Source organism: Thunnus albacares, chromosome 15, assembly GCF_914725855.1.
Source record: "Thunnus albacares chromosome 15, fThuAlb1.1, whole genome shotgun sequence".
In the NCBI taxonomy this organism is placed as follows: domain Eukaryota; kingdom Metazoa; phylum Chordata; class Actinopteri; order Scombriformes; family Scombridae; genus Thunnus; species Thunnus albacares.
This window is the reverse complement of record NC_058120.1, coordinates 26,751,639-26,771,626: the sequence shown is the minus strand read 5'-3', so window position 1 is coordinate 26,771,626 and position 19,988 is coordinate 26,751,639. Positions and strand designations below refer to the sequence as shown.

Here is a 19,988-nt window from a genome sequence, read left to right as displayed (position 1 = left end):
TTTAGCAAATCAAGTGATCAACTATGAATGTTGTTGTTTTTTTTAAATGTTTCTTTTATTGTCCTTTTTATTCAAGGTTCATTTAATTGTATTTGCAGGATTGAACAATGAAATTCAGCTGCAGACAATGTATTTACAAATGAGGAGAACTGAGCTGATAAAAATTATAGAATACAACACGCTCAACTCACAATCAAAAAAGCCGGGTACTGAATCCTTAAAGTATTAAAATTAAACAAAGAATGGAATCAGGACAGCACAACTAGTCACTTGATTTTAATTTTTTTACACATATGAGTCATCATACTCAAAAAATAATAAATAGAAAAAAACAAAAAACATAAAACGGAAGAACAAATCTCATTTATGTACCACATCAGAGAACTGAGTTTAACAATCTTCAGTGTTTCAGATTATAACTGACATACTTCACTCTTTCAAACATATTCTGACTTGCCTTTGCAATTCGGCATTATTGCAAACATTATCAATACATTTTAAGAAAGGAAGACCAAGTCTTCGCACCATGATGAAGTAATGCATCAGGACACATAACATCTCACACATGTCACATATCATTTTACATAAATAAAAAATCAACTTTGGCAATAGTGTCACAGACAGCTACTATTAACTCAAATACAAATATACCAACAAACAGTACAGTGATATATATAAAAATGATATATATATATGAAAGACACAATAATAATTTACATGTGACGAGATAGAATATACCAGGTGATAGGAGATGTTCAGTATTTTCCCTTCAGTTAAGACTCTCAGCTAAATAACAATCTCACATTTCAAACAGTAGTTTATGTTTATGTTTCCTCTCATCCGGACTGTTACAATCATCTTTGTTCAGGCGTCAGACTGTAGTCAATCACTCTTCACAAGCTTATTTAAAAACATTGATACTTGGCTTTTAACCAGTTTTAGAAAAAAAGAAAATGTCCAGCACCACTGTCCATGTTTCACTTCAAAAGCTGCCTTTCAGCTTTATAATTAAGACTTTTGATGGTGATTTAATGCACAATGTGGTCAAACTGCAAATAAATAATACATTTTTTTTTTTTTTTTTTGAACACGTTTTAGAAGAAAAGAAAATGTCCAGCACCACTGTCCATGTCTCACTTCACAAGCTGCCTTTCAGTTTTTTTTGCTGGTGATTTAAGGCACAACACAAGTAATAATATATCGATTTTAATCTAAACCTGAGAGCAAGAGATCCGGTCCAACAAGTCGCCTGATATCCTGGGTAAGTTTTTTTTTTTGTTTGTTTTTGGAACTTTTTGGAACTTATATATTTTATACAATAAATCAACACATTTTCATTTTTACGTTTACATTTTTCATTTAGCAGATGCTTTTATCCAAAGTGACGTATATATGAGACTGATCCAACACAAGCAGGGATCTAGTCAGGAGGTAACGACACCAGTAAGTGCCATAAAGCTTAAGTTTAGGCTCGATAGCATATAATGCCAACAGGCAGTGCAACAAGGCAATGCACAGAGTAGAGATTGCAGGGGGTTTTTTTTGTCTTTTTGTCTTTTCTCTACCTACAGCACATTAAGCACAGAGTTGTTCATGAAAGAGCTGGGTCTTTAGTGTTTTCTGATGTTAAGTCATCAGACAAGTGGATTAAGTGGCTGCATTGAAGGAACGGTATAAGACCCATTTTTCTGAGGAGAATCTGCAAAAAAGAAAACAAAAGTATAAATTACATAAAGTCTGTTCTATATTATGGTGACTCATCCAAATAGATTTTAATATTTTTATTGTCTTTTTCAAACAGTTAACACTGAACATGCTCTACGTTATACTGAGGTCGACCATCAAACACGTCCTCGTCCTCTCTGCTCTAGACCTCTTTAACAGGAACACTGTACAGTATTCACTATTGTTCTCCATAACAATCAATCAATCAATGAGATCGTTTATTTGTTTGTATAATATTAAACACAATTAACAAAAAGACAAGATTTCATGTCAGACTGCAACTTGGATGGATTTTTTATTGAATGTTTAAACCAACAGAACGGTTCATATCTGAGACTTTCAAAGTATCTGTCATGTTGATGCCTGCATGAATACATTATTTAAACTTACCTTTCTTGCGGTGTTTCATGATGTACTTTGCAACTTCAAACAGAACCAAAACTGCAGCAACAGTTAGAGCTCCAGAAAACCATCCACCTATCCACGCACCGGCTACTGGGTAGGACTTGTCCTCAAACAGTTTATCTGAACATACAAAAGACTGGTGTGACTCTCAGAATGTAAATATCATGAATGAATATACTGAATATCATCTATAGCACATTGGTTATAACATTTACAAAAGAGAAAGAAAGTTATTTGCAGATTAAAATCATCAATACGGCCAATCCCACCTGGTAAAGTGATCTCAGCGTTAACAATATGGCTGATATCCTCCTGTTTGACCACACAGCTGAAGCGGTTGGTTGTAGTCGAGGTCACAGTACTGTAGAGGCTCACATTGTAATGACCTCCTCTTTCAGAGACCTGTGGCTCCTCAGCAGGAAGGACGTTTCCATCACTGTCCTGCCAGTGTAGCTTCGGCTGTGGGAAAGCATCTCGAACTTCACACTTGAGCTGCACCCCGTCCTCTGTGACATTAACTATAGTGATGTATGGCTTTGAAACTGCACCTGTGAACACAGTATTAAGAAACGGACAGTTACAGCACTAGAAGTTGAATTCTGGGATGTGCTGTGATCTATTTTTTTTTTTGTAAATGTGCAGTTCAAAGCATTTAAGAGAGAAAACAACTGAAAACATCTTCCAGATTATTGGAAACTTGGAAATTCATATGTAATCACTTCATTCTATGAAAAGCATACTGCATTTCACAGAAACATCTATATTTCAGTGCTACTTTTTAAATTTATTTTCTACTTTAGTTCCATTATAAGCCTTTATTAAATAAACTTTCACCTGAACATTAGCACCAAATAAAATCAGTCAATAATGTCATTAAAATAAATCCATCAATATAAAAATACAGTTTAATTTCCAAAGTGTCCATTTTTATGTTGGAGGTAGATTATGTTCATCTCTGCTGTCTGAACATCAACTTGTGTTCTTCTGACTAACTGAACACATACCAAAGCATAATGCAGGTTAAATGAAAAACAAAGTGCAACAAAACATTTAGGAATTGTTTGGACTTGTGCAGTCATTTTTACCAGCAGGTGAGATTTGAATTGATCTTCCACCTGAATATGAGCCTGAATCTTTGCTGAACGCCATGACGCAAGTTACCACGACACCAAATGCAACAACTGGTCCAAATCACTTGTGGTCTGTTGCTTCGGCCAAAAGTTGCAGTAATTTAGCAAAATTGCAAATTCTCACAAATATTGCAGAGATTTCTTGAATTTGCGTTAAGTACTGTACTGAAATTGCGACTTCCTGGAGGGACTAACATGTACAGACCCTCTACAGAGGTCTAGACCTCCTTTGCATTGTTACACAACTTACTGTGAAATGAAAAAATGTTTGGTTTCAGATCTACTGTATATAACATTATCTACTAAAGAAATGTGGAAATAATAAGCTGAATAATTGATTAGTTGACTATAGTAATGGCTGTTCACAACTCAGAGTTGAGTTATGGACCGATGTGAGTTGAGGTCATCAGTATCTGTCACAGCACTAAAAGGCCCAAACACACTGAAAACGCCTGATGTACACGTTTTGAAGTACACCTATTGTTTTAAATGGCTGAACATGCACCAAAAGCGTTATGAGGCGCATCAAACCGCCTTGATGCCCTGACTCCGACCTTGTTTCGATTTTGGGAAAGAGTGCACAGTGAACTCAGCGGCCTCACATTTTTCTGTTCTCTATTTCTGCTCACTAACAGGGCCACACTGTCCTCATTCTCCCCTATGACCAAGGAGGAAGTCTCCAAACGTCTTCTAAAGTCTTGTCCCACTGCTTGTCCACTGGACCCAATACCATCTAACCTGCTACAGAATATTTCCCCCGCACTTAACTCCGCGGTCACACACATCATCAACTCCTCACTTACAACTGGTGTTTACCCCACCGCCTTTAAGCAAGCTCAAGTCACCCCTCTGCTCAAAAAACCTACACTCAAGGCAGCTCAGGTTGAAAACTACAGACCGGTTTCACTCCTGCCCTTCCTGTCAAAAGTACTTGAGCGCACAGTCTTCAACCAAGTCTCTGAATTCCTCTCTGCCAACAACCTGTACGACCCAAAGTCAGTCCGGCTTTAAGCAGGGTTACTCTACCGAGACTGCACTACTGTCGGTTATGGAATCACTGCGCTCAGCTAGAGCTGCCGGTCAGTCCTCAGCCATTTTGCTACTGGACCTGTCAGCTGCCTTTGATACAGTTAACCACCAACTCCTCCTCTCCACACTCACTGAGCTTGGTATCTCAGGATCCGCCCTCCGCTGGTTCATGTCCTACCTGTCAGGGAGATATTTTAGAGTATCTTGGAGTAGAGAAATGTCCAAACTGCACAGCTTATCCACAGGGCTTCCTCAAGGGTCAGTGCTCGGTCCCCTTCTTTTCTCATTATACACCACCTCACTTGGCGCAATCATCCACTCCCATGTTTTCTCATACCACTGCTATGCTGACGACACCCAGCTCTTCCTGACATTCCCACCGGAAGACCACACAGTCTCCGCTCGCATCTCTTCATGCCTTTCCGATATATCAGCATGGATGAAAGAACGCCACCTTCAGCTTAACCTCTCTAAGACCGAGCTCCTTGTCATACCAACAAAACATCAGCATCCAGCTTAAATCAACCCAACTCATGCCCACAAAATCTGCCCGAAACTTGGGTGTCATGATTGATGACCAACTAACCTTTAAGGTTCACCTGGCCTCAGTTGCTCGATCGTGTCGATTCGCCCTGTACAACATCAGGAAAATCAGACCCCACCTGTCTGAGCATGCAGCACAACACCTGGTACAGGCTCTCGTAATATCACGCATTGACTACTGCAACTCCTTACTGGCAGGCCTCCCTGCATGTACACTTAAACCTCTGCAGATGATCCAGAACGCGGCAGCGCGTCTGGTCCTCAATCAGCCCAAAACAGCGCCTGTCACCCCGCGGTTGATATCCCTCCACTGGCTCCCAGTTGCTTCCTGCATCAAATTCAAAACCCTGACACTTGCTTACAAAATAGCAACTAAAACGGCTCCTGCCTACCTGAACTCCCTCATTCAGGTCTACACTCCTTCCCGCCCACTACGCTCTGCCAACGAAAGGCGCCTGGTACCACAACAGGGCCCTAAGTCACTAGCTAGACTCTTCTCCTCTGTAGTTCCCTGGTGGTGGAACAAGTTACCAAACTCTGTTCGATCTGCAGAGTCCCTCTCAATCTTTCAGAAAAGACTAAAGACCAAGCTCTTTCGCGAACACCTCTGCACTTGATGAACTGTAGGGAGAGAAAAAACAAAAAACAAAAAAACCCCCGTAGACTCCCAAATGCTATTGATTTCTGAATGAATGGATAGTTGGCGTTAATTTTGGCATTAAAAAATATTTTCTTGGCCTGGCGGGGGTTCTTGTTGTGATAATTATAGGAGAAACACTGATTCAGTAAATGTTCAGTAAACGTTGAGTACAGTTAGACCCAGCGGTCTTCATTAGGTTGGGCGAGTTCAAAGTTGTGAAAACAACGGGGGTGCTTTAAATACACCCTCATTTTCACAGGTTAGTCTGTTCCTCCCGCCGCAGGAAATAATGGATCAATCCTGGAAATCTATTGATGTTGCACTTTTCTCCTTACCAATGAAAATTTAGTCGGACGGGAGCATATCGACCAACTAATCGACCAGTCGACCAGCAGACTACAGCCCTAGTCTGAGTACACATTAAAATTTATTCAGAACTAAAAACATGTTAACAATTAAAATCATTTGAATATTAAATATGATTAGGAAGAACCTCACCAGAGATAAACACGAATGTCTCAGTATCAACCTGATGGCTGATTTCCTCCTGCGTAGCAACACAGCGATAGTAGTTGGTCTTGTTCACAGTAGTTTGGAGGATGATGTCGTAGCGGCCTTTCTGTCACCTTTGGTTCTTCAGCATGAAGGATGTTTCCAGCTCTGTCCTGCCAGTGTAATTTAGGTTTTGGAAAAGCACCTTGAACTTCACACTGCAGCAGCGCCAAGTCCGCTGTTTCATGAAGTGATGTGACATATGGTTTTGGAGCTGTACCTGTGAACAAAGTATAAAACAACAACTTGTAAAGCACAATTACAGGATTATACATGAACTGTAATACTGGGATTTTTTTGTTCAATCTGTCTCTGTATGTATATGATCATAGTTTGGACAAACCTTGAATTTCTGCTCAGTTTCTTGAGCGACAAAAATAAAAATGAAATCAGGTTTAATTTATTGTCTGAGATGTAGACAGTATTTTCTATCACACTAAAGTCATATAAAAATTGTGTTATAAAATATGAATCATAGGTTCTTGTAAAGCATGTTTGAGCCTTTGTGTTATTGTGTCAGTGACAAACATCTGATCAACAGTCTAAAGCTGCCAGAATGAAAAACTGACCGTCAGATTAGTTGTAGTTCTTCTTTAGTAGCCGACAGCAGTTTTATATTTTCTCACATAGGAAGAGCATTATTATAACTGAAAACTTAATGTTTGTTCATGTTTTATAATCTGAATTCCTCCTAGATCATGACCCACAGTGCTCTACAGTTAAAAGCAGATCAGAGGAAATTAGCGGCGAGTCGTGATATTGATGGCAGTGACCTCTACATCTGCAGTGTGTGCTACAACTTTATCATGTGAGAGCCGAGTATCATTCAAGAGTTTTGACAGAATATAACTTTAATACAAGTATAGTCCTGTATCAGAACGAGCCAACACAACAACCTCTTACACCCAGATGCCACATCAGTAAAGCAAAAACACTTCAGGTGACTACAGATATGAACAGTTTCATTGCAACTGTTTCTATGGAAACAATCGGATATGACATGTTAACAGCAACTGAGTTTGGAGCCATGTATCATGTTTCTGTTTGAAACAGTGATATAATCTACAGAGGCTGGGCTGGACATTCACAACAACCTCTGATGGCTGATAAATGTTGCAGATATAGAGATTAATGACATCAAAATAAAGACTTCCCACTGATTTCTCCATATCTGTATTTGAGGACAGAGCACTGTAGATCTAACAGACATCTAATCAATTATGAGATTATATTGATCGTCAGGGAGTTCAACTTCTGCATTGGATCAGCTGTGTATATGATACAGAAATTGTGTACCACTACTGCTACTGTGGAAGGTAAATGATCAACTAAACCTGGAGTTATGCAGCTGTTTTTCCCAACATTACCCTCGGCCCGCGTCTGTGTGAGAACAGTAACAAAAGTCAAAATGAAGATACTGTATTAAAACTGGTGAATGACACGGAGGCCCGGGGGGGCGGAGTTATAGCTCACACACTGCAGATGTTGAGATCACTCACCTGTGATTTCTCCTGATCTGTCTTTAAAGGTGCGTTCTAAGGGGAAAAAAAGAAAAATGACATTAATTCATGCGCAGTGCATGGGCGATATTATCAACTATTATCAACTTGCTATTTGTTGTTAGCCTTTTAAATGTTTTTAATCTAAAATGAAACGGGGGGAAACAAAGCAACATCAACATTGCATTCAACATTTTGGGAAATATGCTCAGGCTTCCCTGAGATATTTCACAGTGGAGGCGTCCGGCTCACTTGAAATAAATGTTGAGACCATCACAGGGTAACTAAATATATGGGCTCAGCATGTGTAACTGATTAGGCAGCACTACTAACCACTTTCGGGGGAAAACCCTGGAAACCTTTAGCAACAACGTTAGCAACAAAGGCTACAGAACGTTTGAAAAAAACGTTGCAAATGAAGCATTCAGAGCAGGTTGAAAAATATTAATTGTTTTATGAAAGCACTCACCAACAACAAGCTTAATGTGGAATATTTGTCTTGGCTGAAGACGTGGAAAATCACAGGTGTAGTTTCCACCGTCCTCCATCCTTGTATTTTGGATAATAATGGAGGCGTTGCCGGACTTCAGTTCTCCTGGAAAATGTGAGACTCTTCCTTTGAACTGCTCATCTTGACCTGAACGACCATTATTGTAATGAGTGCCTCCATCATACATGAACACCTCCTGACCACCTTTCTTCCAGTCAAACAGCTTTGACGTGATGTTCTCCTTGGTGCTGAGTGAACAGGGTAAAATGACGTCACTTCCTTGTTTCACGATCACCGTGACAACATCTGGTCCTGAAAGATGAAGCAAATCACATAACACAGTTAGTTGATCAGTGATGATCAACAGACTCAGAAAGACCTCCTAAGGACAACTATTTGAATTACGGCCTGAACTTAAAGCATGAACTGACACTAAAGGCCACTTGGACTGGAGAAAAACAACTCCCACCTTCGATGGAGCACAGACTCTCATCACCAAAGCCATAAACTAACCCACATTCCTGAGGACTTTGTGAAGCCTCCCTACAAATCTGAGCCCAACCTGAAATTCATGTAAATTAAATTTCTAATCATTATGCGACTTATATCATGTTATTTATCATATACAAGAAGAATGGTATAACTTTCATAGATGCATCTTAATACCAGGTGTAAACAGAGGCTAAGGCCGTATTCAGACCAAATCAGACGGTGCGGCGAAAACGCCAGTCCTCCCATTCATCCCAGTAATCACAGGTAGTGATTAGTAACATTCAATTAGTAACAGTTTTTGACTGTGTTTGTTTTAACTTTATGTTGTAAGCTTATTAGACCAACAATACAGAAAATAGACATTGGTAAGAAAATAAACGCTGTAAGTTATATATGAAGTATCATAAAGACTGAATATCGTTTCTGAGTAAGTTACACGTCTAAAAAACAGCAGCCAGTAACTGTTAAAGTGCAGGATTTAGTCACTACAGAATGAAAAGGACGTCTGAAAATATAATTTGACTATTTTTACACCACGGCTCTCCAGCAGTAATGACATTGTGGCTGTTGTGTGTAGCTTTGTATTTTGTATTTTGTACGGTGTGTTCTGTGTGTTTTTTGCTTTGTATTGTTTGTTGTTGTGCTGTTGTGTGTTTTGATTGTGGGGGACAACAGGCCTTTACACACCGGGGGGCGGTTTTTTTGCGTTCGATTAATTTGCACGTCCATGTTTTTTCGAACTGTTGTTTTTGTCATGAGAACTTTCACACAGAACACGAATATTACGAGGCGAACAAGCGACGTGATTTTTTTCCGGAACGAGGTCGATTTTTCTGACTTTTCACACAGCGAATAAAAGCATCGACCAATCACAAAGCATAGTCTGCACATTGATGCATCATGTATCATATGCATCATCACCATGTATTTATAAATACAAACACTGTGGATTTCTTCTGGTGGGGCCGACATGCAAACTGTTTTGGTTCAGTAACTTTCTGCTGTCAGTCAGCCTGGTGAAGGCAGTTTTCCTTCTGTAACCGGTGGTTTCTAGCGGGCAAAACTAAGGGCAAAACTGCTGCAGTTAACAAGGTGAAGGAGATGACTTGGCACAAAACTGATGACAGATTAAATGTATACACGTAGGCGGGTAGTGATGACATAAAGGTTAGAGGAGTGAACTTATTACTAGAAGGTTGATGGTTCAATCCCCGCATTCTGCTTGATGAGTCTGCATGGTGAAAGTGAAGAGCAGCGCTTGTTCCTGTTCATGGTTTTATCTTTATTTGTTAATAAATCATGTTATTTGTCATGTAAATACAAGAAGAATGGTATAACTTTCATAGACGCATGTTAATACCAGGTGTAAACAGAGGCTTCCAGACTCATTTTAAGAGAGACGATAGAAAAAGTCTAAATGTGAAAAATCTGTATGAAAAATTGTATTATCCTTGATGCTTTGGCAATATTATTCATCTGTAAATGTCTAAGGACTAACTGTAAAGTTAGATTAACCCAATCTTCAGTCATTTAACAATCTTTCACAAACAAGCACGCATACACACATACAACAACAACAACAACGACAAAAACTGAGACAGCTGGACGGTGAATCAGATTGGAAAAAAAATAGGGGAGGGGCCTATTATCTAATTGTTTCACAGAGATTAGGCTACATTATAAAAACGCCCAAACATCGGGGCTGTATGGTGGGGGCCAGGCTGGCCACAGGTTATTTAAGTTCATCTCAGTGATCACAGGCGTAGCTGAAGACCGGGAGCAAACAGCTTTTGACTGTATTTGTTTTAACTTTATGTAGTAAGCTTATTGGAAGTGACCAACAATACAGAAAATAGACATTGGTAAGAAAATAAACGCTGTAAATTATATATGAAGTATCGTAAAGACTGAATATAGTTTCTTCTTCTTCTGAGTTTTCCTACCGTTTCCATTTGTACGTGCAAGTATTCCTACAAACAAAGTATGAAGACAGAGCGACGAGAGTAGAAGCTTCATAGTTGTCTCCTTCAGTGTAAAACACGACGGTGTCAATCTGCACAGTGATGCTGTCAGCTGAAGCGAGTCGGCGGCTGACTTCAGGTGGCTGTAAAGTGAACTCACACGTGTTGGAGAAGTGGTTCAGTTTCCTAGAACTACTTCTTCTTCTTTTTTGTTTAATGGCGGGTGGCAACCAGCGTGAAGGTGCATTACCGCCACCTACTGTGTTGGAGTGTGAACCAGAGTTATCTATCCCTATAAACAAATCAGAAAAAAACAAAACAAAACAAAAAACAAAAGGAAGATGTCCTGAATACTAAATTCTGTTGATCAATCCAGTTTCTTTCAAGTAGTGGAATAAACTCCCTAACCCAGTTGTAAATACACTTTTCAAACTCAATTCTTCCCCTCCAATCTTCCTGATTTCTCTCTTTAATACTTCTCGCTCTCGAGAATACTTATTGCAGTGCAAAATGACATGTTCCACTGACTCCTCTATTTGACATAGGTCACATAATCCTGAGGGATGTTTGTTTATTAAATGCAGTGTTTTATTTAGTCTGGTGTGTCCTACCCTCAGCCTTGTTAAGATGTTCTCCTCTTTGGTGCTTCTTTTAGCTGACCTCGCTGGGCCCACTTCTCTCTGTACTGCATAGAGGTGTCGTCCTGTATTTGTTGTATCCCAGATATCTAGATGATGAGCTGCTGCCTTCACAATTATTTGTATTCTCTCCGTTTTGGATCTAACTTCCATTGTAGCATTTACTACCCCTGCTATGAATGTGACTAATTTCTTTAAATCAACCTTTACTTTTCCCTCACTTTCCTGATCTGCTTCTTTTATGGTCCCTGTACCTGTTCTGTTTCTCTCACTATTTCCTCCTCTCTGACTCACCATCTTCACAGCCTCTGCATATGTAATCTTATTCTGAACTCTTACCTGCTATATTTCTCTTTCCCTTTTCACCACTTCACATCCCCCATAAGACACACTGTGATTGCCACCACAGTTACAGCACTTTGGTTGTTCATGATCACATTGCCCATACTCATGATTTTCCCCACATCTGGCACATCTTCTTCTGCCTTTGCATGTCTTGGCTGTATGACCAAACCTTTGACAGTTGTAACACCTCATTGGCTTTGGCACGTATTCTCTTACAGTATAGCTCAAGAAGCCTAGAGTCACTTTCTTTGGGAGCACTTCGTCCTCAAATTCTAGTACAACATGTTCACTGTCTTTCCTCACTCCCCCTCGAGTTATCTGCAACCACCGAGCGCCTTTCAGGGTTCCTCCTTTTAAGTTTGATTTAATTTCCTCCATTGTGACTCCAACTGGCACCCCCCAAATCACTCCTTTACTCCACTTACTTCCTCTTTCAACACGACTTATACTTACCACTTTAAACTGCCCTACTTCTTTCATCCTTCCAGCCCGATCTCTCTGTCCTTCATTCCTGCAAATAATCGACAGATTTCCATCTTTCAAAACCTTAGCCATATGTATATCCCCAACCTGGTTCCTCAATACGGTTGTTAACTTCACCGGACTCATTGAGGAGATTCACTTCACCTCACCAAATCTCAGTATAATTTTAAACTCCAGACCTTCCTGAGTTCTCTCCTCCCTTCCTCCACCAAAACCTCCACTACCCTTGATTTTCTTTGAGCTGTTACCGGCAAACTCATTCCCTCTTTTCTCTCTCATTCTCTCACTACCCTGACTTACCTCCATACTGTCATCACTTTCAACTATGTCAGAATCTCCCCACTCTGGTTCATTCACAACATAGTTGTGCCGACCCGTCACTGCTTTCTTCATCTCATTGGGTTTCCCCATTCTAGTAAGCTCTCCCCGCTTGCGTCCTCCTACTGACTAACGTGTCTTGATCCCAGGATCATCTGTCAGATTGCTCTGATTGTTTTTCTGCAAAGTTTTACATCTTTGCTGTTTCTCTGGCCCACATCCATGCCAAAGGAAATTTGCTACCAGGGATGTTACACCCATAGAGTGTTAGCTCACTCAAGGGGTGACATATTTTAGAAAATTATTTATTCTGAAAGAACAAATTGAAAACTCAATGTGAGCCTCGGTGGCTTTACTGGTTCATACGTTGACTGTCAACTGAAGAAAGCAGCGCAGACTCACAGCGTATTTACCCCCAGCTGATCTCGTGCCTTTTACACTCCAAATAGAAGTATATGAAATTGAATGGGGGGCGTCTGGTAACGTGCAAAATAAAGTGCATACATGTAGGCCTAAAAATAATACATTTAAAGTAAGTGAGCAATTTCCTATGTGCCATACATACAACCTCTTAGGCTGAGGACAAGACTGGACAGACCACATGAAGATTGTTTCCACCAACTGCCACTATGTTTTTAGTCTTTGACAGCCGGAAGCAGGGCCAGCTCATAGGCCATATAGGCAGTCGCTGGTCACCTTCAAAGGAAAAAATAAAATAAATAAATAAAAAAATAGATATATAAAAATTCTCTGGTGGGCGCCCCTCCTCATTTTCTGCCTTGGGATAAAATATGAACAAATACACAAAGAAAGACAGAAATATGCTTTGCACCCCTGTTCCTCACAATGTTTCATCTGCTCTGCGCCTCTACTGTGCTCACTGAGACAGAGATGATGCATCACAAAGTCTGTGACGAGATGTCAAGAGGAAGATATTCACATTTATTTCATTCTGAAAAGTTCCAAACCTTCAGGTGAGAGGAAGAAATGGACAAAAGAGGAGGAGGACTGAAAGCCCAACACAGAGGTGTGTCACATTATGTTAAAATTAAAAAGCCGTTTTGTGTGTAACATTAGATGTTTCATTTGTTTCACCTCAAATGTTTTCTAACAAATCAAGTGATCAACTAGGTGTTGTTGTTGTTTTTAATGTTTCTTGTAACTGTCCTTTTTAATTAATCATTTAATTGTATTTGCAGGATTGAACAATGAAATTCAGCTGCAGACAATGTATTTACAAATGAGGAGAACTGAGCTGATAAAAATTATAGAATACAACACGCTCAACTCACAATCAAAAAAGCCGGGTACTGAATCCTTAAAGTAATAAAATTGAACAAAGAATGGAATCAGGACAGCACACCTCGTCACTTGAGTTAAATTTTTTTATTCCCATACAGAGATTTCAGCCAGGCACCCTTCCTCAGCGTGTATAAATCAACACAATCCACAACAGGTGGATTTAATTATAGATTATAGGCATCCACAACTGACACAACAAGTTCATCCCAGCAGAGGGAGCTACACTTATGAGTCATCATAATCAAAAAATAATAAATGGGAAAAAATGACTTCTGTCCAGTTCATAAGAAGACAAACAAAAAACATAAAACAAAAGAACAAATCTCATGCATGTACCACATCAGAGAAATGAGCTGAACAATCTTCAGTGTTTTAGATTATAACGGACTGGTCTTTGTAACAGAGCATTACTGTAAACATTATCAATACATTTTATGAAAGGGAGACCAAGCCTCGCCATGATGAAATAAAGCAGGAGGACACATAACATCTTACACATGTCAGATAACATTTTACATAAATAAAAACAATAAATAAAAAATCAACTTTGGCAAATAGTGTCACAGACAGCTGCTATTAACTCAAATACAAATATACCAACAAACTGTACAGTGATATATAAAGGACACAATAATAATTTACATAATAATTATTTAATATTAATAATAATTTAATTTTATTTTATTATTTAATTATTTAATAATAATTTATAGAATATACCAGGTGATATGAGAGGTTCGGTATTTTCCCTTCAGTTAAGAATCTCAGTTAAATAATAATCTCACATTTGAAACAGTAGTTTATGTTTCTATTTCCTCTCATCCGGACTGTTACAATCATCTTTGTTCAGGCGTCAGACTGAAATCAATCACTCTTCACAAGCTTATTTAAAAACACTGATACTTGGCTTTTAACCAGTTTTAGAAGAAAAGAAAATGTCCAGAATCACTGTCCATGTCTCACTTCACAAGCTGCCTTTCAGCTTTATAATTCAGGCTTTTGATGGTGATTTAATGCACAATGTGGTCAAACTGCAAGTAACAATATATAGATTTTAATTTAAACCTGAGAGCAAGAGACCTGCTGGTCAAATACATCATCTGATATCCTGGGTACAGGATATTTTTTTTGTTTTTGGAACTTTTTGGAACATTTGTATTTTATACAATAAACCAATTTTCATTTTTACATTTTTCATTTAGCAGAAACTTTTATCCAAAGTGACGTACATATGAGACTGATCCAAAGTCACTTCTTCATTAGCTTCTTCATTCAAAGATCTTGCGTCTGACTTTTGTTAAGAATTTGTCACTCGTGAGTCAAAACTTAGAATATTTCTAAAGACCTTTTACTGTAAGTTTTACACTCAGTGAGTTCACTGATTATTTCACTTGATTTAATCTTTAGGTTTTTTGTATTTTGGTGGTTATAAGACTCGTTGGCTTCCTTCCTCTGATGCACATCTATTAAGTTTCATTATTTCAGATCTTTCACCATTATGTCTGAATTGTGCAAAGAAATAGACAAATTTTGAGGAGATAAAACTAATAATGAATTTGCCTGAACTCAAATAATCATCGATATTCTACAATATCATTTCAGTGTCATCCCAGAAATAATTCACTGATTTTAAGATCGATTGGTGAGTAAAGATGACTGTGTGGTCACAGGTTTGATTCCAGCTGCTGCCACTGCAAATTTCTGCTTCAGCAGCCATCTACAGGTGAAATTGTATCAAATACCACACACTTGTTCAGCATCCCGTCTGTACAATTTTGTTGAATATAGTCACCATGGAATATGGAATTTAAGAGATAGTTAACTTACTGAGTAGTACTGTGGTGTTTCATTAATGGCTACATATTTGCAGCATGTTTCACTGTGATCGTGCACATTGACATGGAGGACTTGTGCATCAAGTTTCATTTCAAGACAACAGAACTGTGGAAATATCATGTTATAGTATTACAGTAGCGCCTCCTGTGAGTAGAAGTATATCAAATTTTACATGATGATGCACTCTCATCATCCCACACAGCTTCCACACAATAAATAAATAAACAAATAAACAAACAAATAAATAAATAAATAAATAAATAAATAGCGACGTGCATTTGAGACTGATCCAACACAAGCAGGGATCTAGTCGGGAGATAACTAGGGCTGTAGTCAACCAAAGAAAATCTTGGTCGACTAAAATCGTACATGATCTTCAACTAATTGATTAGTCATTTACATTACATTTATTAACTGACACACTGTAGTTTGTACTGTACATTTACAGACTGACAATTCACTACTAACCTTTTCCTCTGCCCCGCTCGCATCCACCGTCACTTCTCTGCCGCTCACTCTCTCCCGCTCGTTACGCAAACATACTCCTTAACGGAGCCACGCTACCAGTGGTTTCCAAGGCAACGATAGAGGTTGACTCACGTACCGGAACAGCGCTGCACAGAGACTCCCAAACGCTGTCGATTTCAAATCAAAATCAAATATTAAATTTTTTTTTTTTTTTGGCCTGGAGGGGGTTCTCGTTATGTCATTATGGAGAAATACAGATTCAGTGAACGTTGAGTACAGTTAGACCCAGCAGTCTCCGTTAGGTTGGGCGAGACAAGAGCATATTGACCAGTCAACCAGCAGACTACAGCCCTACAGATAACAACACGAGTAAGTTCCATATAAGAATTAATTTGGGCCTGATAGCATGTAGATGCCAACAGGCAGTGCAACAAGGCAATGATTAGAGTACATAGATTGCAGGTTTTTGAGGTTTTCTTTGTCCTTTTGTCTTTTCTCTACCTACAGTTGTTCACGAAAGAGCTGGGTCTTTAGTGTTTTCTGATGTTAAGTCATCAGACAGGTGGATTAAGTGGCTACATTGAAGGAACGGTATAAGACCCATTTTTCTGAGGAGGATCTGCAAAAAGAAAACAAAAGTATAAATTACATAAAGTCTGTTCTATATTATGGTGACTCATCCAAATAGATTTTTACTCACACGCTCTACGTTACACTGAGGTCGACCATCAAACACGTCCTCGTCCTCTCTGCTCTACACCTCTTTAACAGGAACACTGTACAATATTCTCTATTGTTCTCCATAATAATCAATCAATCAATCAATGAGATCGTTTATTTGTTTGTATAATATTAAACACAATTAACAAAAAGACAAGATTTCATGTCAGACTGCAACTTGGATGGATTTTTTATTGAATGTTTAAACCAACAGAATGGTTCATATCTGAGACTTTCAAAGTATCTGTCATGTTGATGCCTGCATGAATACATTATTAAAACTTACCTTTCTTGCAGTGTTTTTTGATGTACTTTGCAACTTCAAACAGAACCAAAACTGCAGCAACAGTTAGAGCTCCAGAAAACCACCCACCTATCAACGCACCGGCTACTGGGCAGGACTTGTCCTCAAACAGTTTATCTGAACATACAAAAGACTGGTGTGACTCTCAGAATGTAAATATCATGAATGAATATACTGAATATCATCTATAGCACATTGGTTATAACATTTACAAAAGAGAAAGAAAGTTATTTGCAGATTAAAAGTCATCAATACAGCCAATCTCACCTGGTAAAGTGATCTCAGCGTTAACAATATGGCTGATATCCTCCTGTTTGACCACACAGCTGAAGCGGCTGGTTGTAGTCGACGTCACAGTACTATAGAGGATCACGTTGTAGTGACCTCCTCTTTCAGAGACCTGCGGCTCCTCAGCAGGAAGGACGTTTCCATCACTGTCCTGCCAGTGTAGCTTCGGCTGTGGGAAAGCACCTTGAACTTGACACTTGAGCTGCACCCCGTCCTCTGTGACATCAACTATAGTGATGTACGGCTCTGCAGCTGCACCTGTGAACACAGTATTAAGAAACAGACAGTTACAGCACTAGAAGTAGCACGACTCTACTGGCTGCAAAAAGAAGTCTGATTGTATGGAGGCCTATGAGAAAATGCCCCTACTTGTCTCTTGATTTATTACCTCAGTAAACACTTTCCTAATGAGTTTATGGTCTCAATCACTAGTTTCAAGTCTTCTTCAATACAGCATGATGTTCATTTTGTAAGTTATGGTCCCATTTAGAGTAAAAAAGATGATAAAGCAGCATATGCTTTAGGGTGTGGCTACGTTGTGATTGACAAGTCACTACCACGGCGACAAAGTTGATTACGTAACGTAACCATTGCGTTACGAAGGTGGGACCTACGGCTAGTTCTGGTTAGAAGTCTAGCTGCTGTATTTTATTTTTTACTGTAAACATTTTAAAAGACTGACTGAGGCGGGTGTAGAGGGAGTTACAGTAGTCTAACTGGGAGAAAATGAATGTGTGGATTAATTGGTCAAGAACAGTAGGGGACAATAAAAGGTCTTACTTTCACAATATTTCTTAACTGAGGAAAACAGGATTGGACAAGCTTATTAACATGATCGTCAAATGTCATATACTGGTCGATGATGATATCGAGATTCTTAGCAGTGGATTTAATGTTGGGGTGAAGTGGGCCAATAAAGTGAGTAGCAGCATTGACAAATATTTCAGGACCAATTAAAAGAACTTCAGTTTTGTCAGGGTTTAGATGGAGGAATTGTAACATTGTGGTCGCCTAAAAAAATAATAAAAAAGTCTTGTTCAGCGTTTGGTTTTAATAAAAGACCCATCAATGAGTTGGATGATTAGTTTTTCCTGTGAGTACATTTTGTTTTAACGGTTTTCGGCCTGTTTTTGCTAGAGAAAGTTAGCATTAGTATTAGCATGATCACTGTTAACCATAGATTGTAAATCTATAGTTCGAGATCAGTGACATCACTCACCTGTGATTTCTCCTGATCTGTCTTTAAAGGTACGTTCTAAAAAAAAAAGAAAAAACAAAGATTGAAGCCCTGGTTTTTGACTTGCAGGCAGCATATTAATTGTTTTATGAAAGCACTCACCAACAACAAGCTTAATGTGGAATATTTGTCTTGGCTCAAGACGTGAAAAGTCACAGGTGTAGTCTCCACCGTCCTCCATCCTTGTATTTTGGATAATAATGGAGGCGTTGCCGGACTTCAGTTCTCCTGGAAAATGTGAGACTCTTCCTTTGAACTGCTCATCTTGACCTGAACGGCCGTTATTGTAATGAATGCCTGCATCATACATGAACACCTCCTGACCACCTTTCTTCCAGTCAAACAGCTTTGACGTGATTCTCTCCTTGGTGCTGAGTGAACAGGGTAAAATGACGTCATTTCCTTGTTTCACGATCACCGTGACGACATCTGGCCCTGAAAGATGAAGCAAATCACATAATACAGTTTGTTGATCAGTGATGATCAACAGACTCAGAAAGACCTCCTAAGGACAACTATTTGAATTACGGCCTGAACTTAAAGCATGAACTGACCCTAAAGGCCACTTGGACCGGAGAAAAACAACTCCCACCTTCGATGGAGCACAGACTCTCATCACCAAAGCCATAAACTAACCCACATTCCTGAGGACTTTGTGAAGCCTCCCTACAAATCTGAGCCCAACCTGAAATTCATGTAAATTAGATTTCTAATCATTGTGCCACTTATATCATGTTATTTGTCATGTAAATACAAGAAGAATGGTATAACTTTCATAGATGCATCTTAATACCAGGTGTAAACAGAGGCTAAGGCCGTATTCAGACCAAATCAGACGGTGCTGTGAAAACGCCAGTCCTCCCGTTCATAGTGCATTTAGGCCAGTTTTGGTCACAGAGGTGCTGCAGCGGCCTGCAGTGAGAAAGTTGATCCATAGTCAACTTTTGGAGAAACGCAACCTGACGTCACACTGCAGTGACCAATCAAAGCAGGTGATCAGAGCTGTTAAAAAAAAAAAAAAAAAAAAAAAAAAAAAAAAAAACTGCCATGAGGGAGTACAAAGATGTTACTAAGAGGAGGAGAGAACATTTCTCTTCGCTTCATAAAGTAAAGTTACACTTTGCTGTCGGCTTCCAGGCTCATTTTAAGAGAGACAATGGAAAAAGTCTGAATGTGAAAAATCTCTATGAAAAATTATATTATCCTTGATGCTTTGGCAATATTATTCATCTGTAAATGTGATTATTAAAATTGACTGTAACTATATAGACACGCAAAGTCGCAGGCGTCTTCACCATAGCAACGGTCGCTGAGGATCATGGGTAGACTAATGTAGCCGCTTCCGCTATCGTACAAAACTGACAAAAATACTTGATTTCCAAACCAAAATTGCACGGTCTTTTGAATTTGGTTTTCTGTTTTTTCGTTTTGAAACAAAAGAGGAATCGATCACGTGATTTCGTTTTTGGTTTAAAATGAAAAAAGGAAAAACCCCTGTGATTTCCATTTTTGGTTTAAACTCAAAAACGAATTGGCTTGATGTCCGCAGACCTGTGCAATATTCAATCCAAAAAGGAATGACG

The 19,988-nt window shown here is 39.0% G+C and overlaps 2 protein-coding genes and 1 long non-coding RNA gene across 5 annotated transcripts in view; 1 reads left to right on the top strand and 2 right to left on the bottom strand.

The window, feature by feature from the left end:
• Positions 1-19,988, bottom strand: part of LOC122997986 (butyrophilin-like protein 2) — a 32,182-nt gene that overhangs the window by 11,112 nt on the left and 1,082 nt on the right. Inside the window, exons 2-5 of one of the 3 annotated variants that reach the window (XM_044374431.1) lie at positions 18,508-18,840; positions 18,388-18,423; positions 17,148-17,426; positions 16,385-16,997 (exon numbers count right to left, since the gene is read on the bottom strand). The exons of 1 other annotated variant lie outside the window; for it this stretch is intronic. In XM_044374431.1, coding sequence (XP_044230366.1) covers positions 16,852-16,997; positions 17,148-17,426; positions 18,388-18,423; positions 18,508-18,840 — 794 coding nt within the window. In that variant the 3' untranslated portion in view covers positions 16,385-16,851. Of the gene's footprint in view, positions 1-16,384; positions 16,998-17,147; positions 17,427-18,387; positions 18,424-18,507; positions 18,841-19,988 lie in introns of those variants that run through there. One more of the 3 variants, XM_044374432.1, reaches the window with a different exon arrangement.
• LOC122997987 (butyrophilin-like protein 2) lies at positions 1,548-10,610 on the bottom strand. The gene is made up of 6 exons (XM_044374433.1): positions 10,449-10,610; positions 7,993-8,325; positions 7,524-7,559; positions 2,400-2,678; positions 2,116-2,250; positions 1,548-1,699 (listed from the first exon to the last, which is right to left on the bottom strand). Exons 1-6 carry the CDS (start codon positions 10,519-10,521, stop codon positions 1,635-1,637), a joined length of 921 nt encoding a protein of 306 aa, XP_044230368.1. The 5' UTR covers positions 10,522-10,610; the 3' UTR covers positions 1,548-1,634.
• LOC122997989 lies at positions 3,820-19,408 on the top strand. Its single transcript, XR_006407294.1, has 3 exons — positions 3,820-4,460; positions 6,605-6,609; positions 19,398-19,408. It is a non-coding gene; the product is annotated as an uncharacterized LOC122997989 (long non-coding RNA).

Excerpts from the sequence above, each read along its gene's own strand:
- LOC122997987 (XM_044374433.1), bottom strand. The coding sequence starts at position 10,521 with ATGAAGCTTCTACTCTCGTCGCTCTGTCTTCATACTTTGTTTGTAGGA. Across the intron at positions 2,679-7,523 it reads CAGATCAGGAGAAATCACAG|GTGCAGTTTCAAAGCCATAC; the intron begins GTGAGTGATCTC and ends CTGTGTTCACAG. Across the intron at positions 2,251-2,399 it reads CGCTGAGATCACTTTACCAG|ATAAACTGTTTGAGGACAAG; the intron begins GTGGGATTGGCC and ends TTGTATGTTCAG.